This window comes from Perca flavescens, chromosome 5, assembly GCF_004354835.1.
Source record: "Perca flavescens isolate YP-PL-M2 chromosome 5, PFLA_1.0, whole genome shotgun sequence".
Taxonomy (NCBI): Eukaryota; Metazoa; Chordata; class Actinopteri; order Perciformes; family Percidae; genus Perca; species Perca flavescens.
The window spans coordinates 18,794,518-18,806,094 of NC_041335.1; the positions used below are offsets into that span (position 1 = coordinate 18,794,518).

At 42.1% G+C, this 11,577-nt stretch overlaps 1 protein-coding gene and 1 pseudogene across 1 annotated transcript; both read left to right on the forward strand.

Moving 5' to 3' along the window:
• The first annotated feature begins 3,191 nt into the window (after window positions 1-3,191).
• LOC114556227 (uncharacterized protein K02A2.6-like) lies at window positions 3,192-6,866 on the forward strand (annotated as a pseudogene).
• On the forward strand, window positions 6,607-8,824 carry LOC114556210 (zinc finger BED domain-containing protein 1-like). Its single transcript, XM_028579107.1, has 2 exons — window positions 6,607-7,726; window positions 8,440-8,824. The coding sequence occupies exons 1-2, from the start codon at window positions 7,144-7,146 to the stop codon at window positions 8,790-8,792; spliced, it is 936 nt and encodes a 311-aa protein (XP_028434908.1). The 5' UTR covers window positions 6,607-7,143; the 3' UTR covers window positions 8,793-8,824.
• The last annotated feature ends 2,753 nt before the right edge of the window (window positions 8,825-11,577 follow it).

Here is an 11,577-nt window from a genome sequence, read left to right on the forward strand (position 1 = left end):
ACCATTATAAAGAGACGTGTAAAATGTTTACAGGTCCTGTAAACGTTTTACATTACATTAATTATGTAATTACATTACATATTATGTAATATATTTACTGTAATAAATCCAAAAATGACCCCAATGCGTCATCAGATATTAAAGGTCCAATATGTAATATTTGTACTGTAATAAATCCAAAAATGACACCAGTGCCTTATAAGATATTAAGGAAACATGTTAAACTGAAATACTATCTTTTCTGAAAACAATGCTAATGTCAGTATTTTTTCTTTTTGAAATTTACATTCCGTGACGGAATTTATGTTTATGTTTTGGTCTGTGTGTTGTTATCAACGGCCCAGTTTGACAGGCTCCGTGAACTTCGAGTCTGGGCAGGAGTGGGCGGGGGAAACGACTCTCCAGTATTTTGAATTGGTAGTGCAGTAACTATTTTAACCGCTAGCTGCCAGTATTACATACAATATTACATATTGCACCTTTAAGGAAACATGCTAAGTTAAACTACTATCTTTTCTGACAACAATGCAAATGCCAGTATTTTATGTTTCGTGATGGAATTTCTGTTTGTGTTTTGGTCTGTGTGTTGTTATCAACTGCCCAGTTTGACAGCCAGGCAGGGTTGCCAAATATACCATGTTTCTAACAGTTGCGTAACCAGAGACGTAACAAACACCGGGTAAATATTGGAGATGTATTTGAAAGATGGAGGCAGCTTAGAGCCCAAAAGGACACACGAGTTGGCTAATTTCCTCCTGAACAGGTAAACATTAGCTTCAGGCTAATTTATCACGGCTACAAGGGAAGGGCATTTTATGTCATTTCAAAATTTGTGTACTTACATTGAATTATATAGTTAGAGTACCCAAGTTGGTTATTCGCAAAAACAATTGAGACACAGCCAGTAAAGTGATCCCGACTGGTCCTGGCTAATGCTGTCATGCTAATCCTGCTACTGCTAACCCTGCTACTGCTAACGTTACCGGAGGACCAGGCAAGCGGGCCATGGCTGTTTACAATATGTAGCCTGTTAAGCGGCCGAAGCCGACAACAGTGAGTTATTTTAAGCCAAGAGAGGGGGGCTGTTAATTGGAAAGAGAGGACTGTAAATTTGCAGTGTGTTTAGCGATTGTTGCCATAATTCTAAGCCAATAAAGTGTGTTCAGTCGGGTGTAGAGGACGGTGAGGTAGTTGTGTTTTTAGCGGTTCCTACTGTAATTCTAAACCGAAAAAGTATGTCTGTCAGTTGGGTACAGAGCTCCATGTTTTTAGCGGTTCCTACTGTAATTCTAAGCTGAAAAAGTATGTCTGTCAGTTGGGTACAGAGCTCTGCGTGAGCATGGGCTTTTATGACTGTCAATATAGCCAGCATCTAATGTTAGCTACTCCGCTGTGCTGTGAAGTAATGTCTGGCTATGTGAGATAAGCGTCTAGCAACAGATGCTGCGCTCTCAGACTGGCAACCTCTTTGAATTTCGAGTCTGGGGAGGAGGGGGCGGGGGAGACGACTCTCATCAGTATTTTGAATTTGTACTGCAGTAACTATTTTACTATTTTAAACACTAGCTGTTAGTATTACATATTGCATATGCATTGCATATCTATGGTGATGCTACAGGGACTTCCTGTTTAGCCTACATTGTTGATTGGTTTTGATTGGACTACTACAAATGTTTCCTAGCAGCCGATTTTTACATTACCAAAATATTTACCAGCTCCGACAATTCTTAACTTTAAATGGTGCAACCCCAGTTTAGCAACTTTAGTAGTAGCTTGAAACTAGCTTGTAGTTAAACTCAGAAAGAACTTACAAATAGCTGGTGCAACAAAATTCAGTTGGTATTTAGAATACAGTTGAGTATAGTACATTGTTGAAATCAATGGATTACATGACGATACTTCTCTGTTTCACAAGTTTATTCACTCTCTCTGAATAAATTAAGGCAACTCCATGCATCCCCAAGAAGTCCCAATTTGCGTGATCACTGATAGAGGTAGAAATGCAGCCGGAACCGGCACAACAGAGCCAGGGCAGGAATGCATTTCTATCTTGGAAATTCAAAAAGTATTTCACATTAAAGAAAGAACAGGGAGAATGAAATATAACTGTACAGTTCAACCTCTGCTTGCCAGCAACAAACCTCCTTTCAGAATTTCCAAATTACTCCACCTCCAACCTGAAGAAGCATCTTAAACTAACTTTTTAATTAGCCAAGGGTAGTCATCTGCTGTAGTTTTATTGGTCACCTTTGTGGTATCCTAACTGTAATATTAACTGTAATATTAAGTTACAAGAATGCTTATCTGTAAGCTATATCAGTTACTTAGCTATGAAGAATGATAGTTCATTTTCTTATGTTTCTGAAGTTAGCTGCTAATAACTGATGTTCCAGAAGGAGGCGCTATTACATTGAGTTCTGAATCAGTGTGTTCAGCTGACAGGATGTTGACGCTAGTTAAGGAAGTTGTTTGCTAGCGGGAGACAGTGTGGATGTTGTGGACATTCAGTTGTTCATTAGAAGATACAACATCTTTTTGGCGACGAGGATACATTTTTTTTTGCGAAACCTCCTCAGCCCAGAAAAGCCAAAGGATAAAACATATCAACAATTGGTAAGCCTGTTGAAAGATCACTTTGATCCTAAGCCGAGTGAAATCGTGCAGAGATACAAGTTTGATTCCCGTAATCGCAAGCATAATGAATCAGTAATGGAGTATGTGGCAGAGCTACGTCGCCTAGCGCAGGATTGCAAATATGGTGACACATTACAGCAGATGTTAAGGGACCGCATCGTATGTGGGATTAATGATGATTGGATTCAAAGACGTCTTCTGGCAGAAGCAGATTTAACATTTGACAAAGCCTTGTCAATTGCTGTGGCAGCGGAGACCGCGAACAAGAATGCGCAGGATCTGCAAAACCCAGTTGCAACAGTGAAGCACTTCAAGGTCAACAAAGGCCCACCGGATGCGGGTACATTCAAGGGAGCAACAAGAGAGTGTTACCGTTGCAAATGAAATAAGCATGTTGCAACAAACTGTAAGTACAAAGAAGAAAAAAGTCATTCTTGTGGAAAGATAGGGAACATTGCTAGAGCTTGCCGTAGCAAAAATGCACAGAATCAGGGTAAGAAGAGACCTGAAGATTCAAAGAAAGGAAAGGGTTCCTACCGTTTTCACAAAGAAAAAAAAGAAAGAAAAGCAGGGTGGAAGTAAAAGTGATAGCTCAGAAGACGGCACTTTTACCCTTCATTGCTTAAAGTTCAGATTGGGACGCATGAGTGAAGTACACCTGAGAAAAGTCGACCCCTATATGGTGGAGATGAAACTGAATGGGGAAGGTGTTAACTTTGAAATAGACACTGGCTGTAGTCTCACAATTATGAATGAACATGCATTCCAGAAGCTGTGGAAGGATAAAAAAACCCTTGTTTGAGGCCAATTAAAGTCCAGTTGGAGACTTATACAGGTGATCCTGTCAATGTGTTAGGTGCAGCCCTTGTGCGGGTTAAATACAAGCAGCAAAGACGAAAACTGCCCCTCATTGTGGTTAAAGGGAATGGCCCCAGTTTACTAGGGCGAGGCTGGCTGGAAGAGATACATCTCAGATGGAGGGAAATCTAACTCAAGCACAAAGCCCAACAGTTGCAACACATGACGACAGAAAAGAAAACACTACAGCACGTGCTGAGCAAACATGAGAATGTGTTCAAAGAGGAGCTGGGCACCCTGAAAGGAACGAAAGCCACCATCCACGTAAAAGCTAACGCTGTCCCGAGATTCTTCCGTCCCAGGTCTGTACCTTACACCAATGCGGGCGAAAGTGGATGAAGAAATAGACAGACTGTTGAAAGAAGGCATAATCACACCTGTGAAATATGCAGAATGGGCAGCACCTGTTGTTCCGATCCTGAAACCTGTTGGAACTGTAAGATTATGTGGCGACTACAAGCTCACTGTGAATACAGTTTCCTCGTTGGAACAATATCCTATTCCCAGAGTAGAGGACCTGTTTGCAGCACTGTCAGGAGGAAAACAGTTCTCCAAGTTGGATATGAGTCATGCATACCAGCAAATACTCATGGATGATGAGTCAAAAAAATATTTGACAGTAAACACACACCGAGGGTTGTTCACCTACAACAGACTGCCTTTTGGGGTTGCATCAGCACCAGCCATATTCCAGAGGACCATAGAGGGTCTGTTGCGGGGGATTCCACTGGTGGCGGTGTACCTGGATGACATCCTGGTGACTGGAGTCGATGAGGCAGATCACCTGGAGAACCTCACAGCTGTGTTAACAAGGTTGGAAGAGGCTGGGCTGCGCTTAAGGAGAAATAAGTGCACCTTCCTGCAAGAGGAAGTGGAGTATCTGGGACACAGAGTGGACGCACAGGGGCTTCACCCTGTGGAGAAGAAAGTGAAAGCCATCATGGAGGCGCCCACTCCCACAAATGTGACTGAACTTAAGTCATACTTAGGTTTGCTAAATTACTACAATAAATTCCTTCCCAACCTTTCAACCCTGTTAGCTCCACTGCATGAACTGTTACGACAAGATGTGAGCTGGGAATGGCAAAAGAAACATGAAGAAGCTTTAAAAAAATCCAAGGCCCTGCTGAACTCAGCGGAAGTGTTAGTTCATTACTCAGCCGACCGTGAATTAATACTGTCATGTGATGCTTCACCGTACGACGTAGGTGCTGTGTTATTACACCTGATGGATGATGGAAGCGAGAGACCCCTGGGTTTCATGTCACGCACATTGTCACCTGCTGAAAAGAAATACTCGCAGCTGGACAAAGAAGGCTTGGCAATTATGTTTGGTATTCAGAAGTTTCACAAATATCTGTATGGAAGAGCCTTCATTATCTACACGGATCATAAGCCGTTGATCTCTCTCTTTAATGAAAAAAAGCCCATTCCTCAAATGGGTTCCCCGAGGGTGCAAAGATGGGCTGTGCACCTCAGTGCCTACGAGTACAAAATTGTGTACAAACCAGGAAAAAACAACGCCAATGCAGACGCGTTGAGCAGACTGCCTATGTCAGTGCCAGATAATGAGGCAAAAGAGCAAGTCTTGATGATAGATCTGCTAGATGATAAGCTAGTGGACACGACCCAGATAAAGCGCTGGACCGCTAAGGATGTGATATTGAATTCATGAATATGTCCTGAAAGGTTGGCCTACACAGACAGATGCTCACCTCAAGCCATATCACCAAAGGAGAATGGAGTTGAGTGTAAAGGACGGCTGTGTGCTCTGGGGAGCCAGCGTAATCATACCTACAAAGGGCAGAGACAAGATACTGCGGTTACTGCACCAGTCACACTCTGGCATGTCAAGAATGAAAGGTCTGGCTAGATCTTACGTATTGTGGCCAGGTATGGATCAGGATGTGGAAAGGGAAGTGCAGTCTTGTGAAGAGTGTCAAAAACACCAAAAGGCACCTCCCACTGCACCTTTGCACCCATGGGAGTGGCCAGAGTCACCATGGTAAAGAATTCATGTGGACTATGCGGGGCCTTTCCTAGGAGAGATATTCTTGCTTATAGTGGATGCTCACTCAAAGTGGATGGACATCTACCCGATGAAGTCATCCACATCCCAGGCTACCATAGAGAAACTGCGGCAGAGTTTCAGTGTGTTTGGTCTACCAAAAATGTTGGTATCGGACAATGGAGCCTGTTTCACAAGCTCATTCATGGAGCAGAATGGCATCCGTCATGTGAGGTCAGCGACGTTTCACCCATCCTCCAATGGTTTGGCGGAGAGGGCTGTTCAGACCTTCAAGGGGGGAATGAAGAAGATGAAGGGTGATACGTTGCAAACCAGGTTGTCAAGGTTTCTGTTCAGTTATCGCATCACACCCCATGCCACAACAGGCTTGTCACCTGCAGAGTTGATGATGTCACGGAGGCTCAGATCAGCTTTTGACCTGCTCATGCCAGATGTGAAATCAAAAGTGCAGCAAAAGCAACAGAAACTGAAACAGACTCATGACGCAAACAGAAAAGTGAGGAGTTTCTCGCCTGGGGATAATGTGTTTCTAAGGAACTATTCTTATGGTCCTAAGTGGATCCCTGCTGTCATCCAGAGCTCATCTGGCCCAGTTTCTTATACAGTGATCATTGGATGTGGTCAAACCATGAAGAGGTACGTGGACCAAGTGAGAGCTAGACTGGCTGACACTGTTCCAAGTTCTGAGTCTGAGGATGAACAGGAAACCTTGTCGGACATGGTTGGAGGTTGTGTGGGCCCCTTGCCTACAAGTTTGAATGACAGAGGAGAACCTCCACCTATTGAGCCACCAGATCTTCAGCTGGCTCCTGATACCTGGGTCCCACCGGACTTGCCCATTGCATCAGTGGTGCGACGCTCTGAGCGGGAGAGACGCTCGCCTGGGCACCTTAAAGGCTTTGTTAGAGTGAGATCTGTTTCAGGAATAGAGCAACAATGCTCTCTGGAAGGACGAACCTTCCTAGTAGGGCTGGGCGATATATCGAATATACTCGATATATCACGGCTTGTAGTCTGTGCGATGTAGAAAATTACTATATCCTGAAACTCGCGGACATTTTTTTTCCCTTTGTTTTTTCCCCCTCTTGTCCTGTCCAGCATCGAAGCGCAAGCATAATGATTACCTTGATAACCTAAGTTAAGAAGCTTATTTTATTTTATTTTTGATGCTTGTTTGTAGATTAACTTACTCGCGGACATTTAACTCCAGGCTTCTCACACTCTTTCTCGTCTTTCCCTCTCACAGAGAGACAAAACAAACGCACATAGTTACAAACGTCAGTCTGTCGTGCGTGCAACGTCATACGGCCTCGACCAGCAGAAAGATAGCGGCAGCAGGTGCTAACGGTTACACATGGAGGAGGATGAATTAATAAAAAAAAAAAACAGCACAGGATCCATCGTCTGGCGGTGGTTTGGTTTCAAGAAGGAAGATGTTGAACAAACAACGGTGATATGCAAAATCTGTCGCAAGAGCATCGCTTCAAAATGTAGCAGTACATCAAATTTATATCACCATTTGAGAACCCACCCGCTAGAAAATGAAGAGTGCTTGAAACTCCGCACGACAACATCTCAGAGCGGTGCAATATCAAAGAAAGTGCCTAAGCAACCAGCACATCATGCAACTGAGTCTGGCCTCTTCTATTTCCAGATCAACGCCGTACGACAAAAACAGTCAAAAACAGAAGGAGATAACATGTGCAGTAACCCACCACATTGCAAAAGACATGTCCCCGGTTAATGTTGTTGAAAAGCCCGGGTTCAGAAAGCTCATCAACACACTTGACCCAAGATATAATCTGCCGGGTCGCAAATATTTTGCAGAGAAAGCGCTGCCTGAGTTGTACATTAAAGTGAGGGAAGAGCTGGCCAGTCAGCTTGTAAATGTGACCCTCTGTGACTTCTCAACAACTGCCGACATATGGAGCAGCCGAACATGTGAGCCATACCTCAGTTTCACGGTCCACTATATAGACAATTTGGAGTTGAAAAGCAAGTGCCTTCAGACGAGCTTTCTTCCTGAGGATCACACAGGCGGGATCATCGCACAAGGCCTGCAAGATGCTCTCATGTCATGGAATTTAAATGAAGCTCGTCAGGTGTGCATCACCCCCGATAACGGCGCTAACATCGTCAAAGCTGTGAGCCTGAACCACTGGACACGTCTACAGGGTTTTGGCCATCACCTGCATCTTGCAATTGGTGAGTGTTTTTTACCACTGTGATAAAATAGTAATTATCTTTATTGATATATGAGAATAATGCTCAATCATCACTAAATTAATCACTTAATTATCTCATTAACTTTAACACTCTTGAGTGTTAATTTAACACTTATATTTTAACACTTTACACTTTTCAGTGTGGACTCATACACTCCCAGCCCCCAGGAGTGTTAATTTAACACTGCTCCATCTGAAAGCAGGTGATGGCGATTTACTACTAATCAAGGAACCGGCTTTACTGACGAGATGCGCCTAACAATATCGTGCGATATATCGCCCAGCCCTATGAGCAATGTTATAATAGCCTACTGCATGGTCATAACACAGAATTTAATGTTAACATATGTTTCCCATGCCAATAAAGCTGTATTGAATATTAGAGAGAGAGATAGAGAGAGAGAATGCGAGTGATTTTTCAAAAAAGTACATACTGTAATATACTAGCTTAGGCACCTAAGAGTTACATGTACTTTCTTTTTCTGCATTAGTGTGTCAGTAGACTGCTCTTTATTGTGCATTTTTTTATATTTTGAAACTTATATTTTTTGATAGCATCTTCACTTTTACACAGTACTATATAAATAAATAATTACCAAGAATTAGTTTAGTGTTAGGCTGAGTGGATTTCTTCACAATTACTATACCCTTTTAAATTATTACAACATTTAAAATGTTTGTTTTCATTCTCAGAGAGAGGCATGAAGGACCCCCGTATTGACCGTGCTGTTGCTGTGTGCAAGAAGGTAGTGAGCAGCTTCTCTTTCAGTTGGAAGAGGAGGAGAGACCTGGCCACAGCGCAGCAAGAGCTAAATCTCCCGGCACACCAGCTCATCAGTGAGTCTCCTACCAGGTGGGGATCCCGAGAGAAGATGATTGAGCAGGAGCAAGCTATTTCTCAAGTCTTGGCTGCAGACAAGAAAACCCAACATCTTGTTCTCACCTGGCAAGACCTGGAAGTTCTAGAGTCAGTGCACAAGGCTCTCAAACCTCTCCTGGAATTCACCGACGCTCTATCCCAGGGGTGGCCAACCAGTTCAGCATAAAGCGCCACAAAAAAACACGCACCATAGCAAAAAGCCACACAACACATGCAGGTCCACATTACAACAGCAACAGTGACTTCCAGATCTAATGACATTCATAATACATAGCAGTTTTCAATGGTTTTTTTTTCGTTCTTAGATTCACTCCGTGTGAAACCTGACAGTCTTTGTTATCCACCCTCCTTTTTAGGTCTGGTTGTACTCAGTTGTGGCCACTCAAAGCGACTCTTTCACTCATTTGTCACTAGAGGGGCTTTTACACAATCTGATTCAGCAGTAAAAGGGTTAATCAGGAAGCTGTTTTTCCCCAGGTGGCAGAATCTGTCCATAAAAACACTCTGCTGCATTATTTTTTATTTTAAAATAATTGGCAAATGTATTGGCAGATGCATTCAAATGCTTTTTTTTTTTTTTTTTATCTGAAATGTTTCAAAAAGTAAAAAAAAAAAAAATCCACCAATAACACAGTACACAGTAAGAATCTCAAAGGAGCAGGCAAAGAGCCGCATACGGCTCAAGAGCCACAGGTTCGCCACCCCTGCTCTATCCGGTGAGAGCTATGTCACAGTGTCCTATGTCAAGCCTGTTCTCCATCTCTTCCAGTCCAGCCTCTTGGCACGTCAGGAGAATGACACCCCACTGATCCAGTCTATCAAAGCCTCCATCCTGGATTACCTGAGGGAGAAGTATTCTGATCCTTCCACTAACGACCTGCTGGACATGGCAGGCTTAGTGGATCCCAGGTTCAAGATAACATACTGCACAGAAAAAAAGGTGGAGGCCATCAAGAGCAGAGCCATATGGATGGAGACAATGCTCTATGAGACTGACCAGGGCACAGCTGAGTTGGCGGCTTCACTGCCTCAAGATGCAACAACGGTATCATAGCCAGAAGAGCCACTAAGGAAGAAATCCCTGGGCAGCTTCTTTAAAACTGCAGCAACATCTTCCACCACACTGTCGCAGAGAGAGCTTATTGAAAAAGAGTTGTCTGCCTACTTGCAGTCTGTTAATGTTGACAGTGAAGCAAATCCATTGCAGTGGTGGAACGACCATGAGGAAATGTTCCCAAACCTGAAAAATGTGGCAAAAAAAATATCTGTGTGTGCCCGCCACCAGTTCCCCATCGGAAAGGGTATTTAGTACCAGTGGTAATATAGTTACATGCCATCGAGCATCTCTCAAACCAGACGCCGTTGATAGGCTTGTGTTTTTGGCACAAAACCTCTAAACAACCTGGTATTCACTGGTTGTTGTTACAAAGGGACAACATAGTATGCACGAAATACAACTACATATATTTTTACTTTTTATTTGTGCCATATATTTCATGCAGAAGAAACCAAAACTAAAGCTGCAAACTTTTCCATAATGGACCAGATTCACCTTTTGTGAATTGTTTTATGTTTAGGTATTGTGTTTGAAACCATAGGATTGTTTATTAAAAAACTAAAAGGAGGGTCCTTTTTATAAATACACTTTCTTTTCCAACATTTGATTTCCTATTATGCAGCTATTTTTTATTTTACTGATTTTGAAATTACCTGTGACATCCTGCACAAAAGCGAATTATATATATTTGTTTTAAATATCCTAGTGGCATTATGCACAACAGGTGCACTTAAATTTAGTGTTGTTTTGAAATGTCATCTTAATGACAACATGCACAAAAGGGCACTTTATTTGTTTTAAATTATTGTAGTGGCATTATGTACAAGAAGTGCACTTTAATTTTGTGTTTTGAAATGCCATGTGAGTTACAGCATGCACAAGCGTGCCCTAATGTCTTGTTTTGAAATGTTGTCTCTGACAATTTTGCACAAAACATGCACTTTCTGTTGACAATTTTTTGTTTGTGCCACTCACTGTTTAATAAATACAATTATGTTAACTTAGTTGTGATATCCCCTTTTTTGCATGAAAGTTTAAAATTAGCATATATTAATGCAGTATGAACAAGAATGTTTTAATTTAGACTTATAGAATCATCATACTGGTGTGATTGTATGCATCAAAGTTTTAATTCAAGGCTAAGGCAAAATATTGAGATATATATCGCGTATCGTGACATGGCCTAAAAATATCGCGGTATTTATAAAAGGCCATATCGCCCAGCCCTACTTCCTAGTTTAACATATACATATATATATAACCAATAAAATATATACTGCACATATTTAGTTTAATGTTCCACATATTTGATGTCATTTAAGATGTTACATATTGTGCATTGTAGCTTACCTGTGATTCATTCTATAGGTAATAAGCTGCTAACTTAAAGGAACACGCCGACTTATTGGGAATTTAGCTTATTCACTGTAACCCCCAGAGTAAGACAAGTCAATACATACCCTTCTCATCTCCGTGTGTGCTGTAACGCTGCCTGACGGCTCCAGCATTAGCTTAGCCCAGCACAGATCCTGCAGGTAACTGGTTCCAACTAGCCTACTGCTCCAAATTGTGACAAAAGTGACAAAATAACAACAACATGTTCCCTATTTACATGTTGTGATTTGTATAGTCACAGCGTGTACAAAAAACAACGTAACATGAGACACAGCCATTTTCTAACAGTAAACAAACCGGGAACTATATTCTCAGACAGGCTTGCTGCGAGCATATCACTCCGCCCAAGTACTATATTCTTCCGCCTGAGAATATAGTTCCCGGTTTGTTTACAGTTAGAAGACGGCTGTGTCTCTGTTACGTTGTTTTTTGTACACGCTGTGACTTTACAAATCACAACATGTATATAGGAACATGTCAGCGTTATTTTGTCACTTAT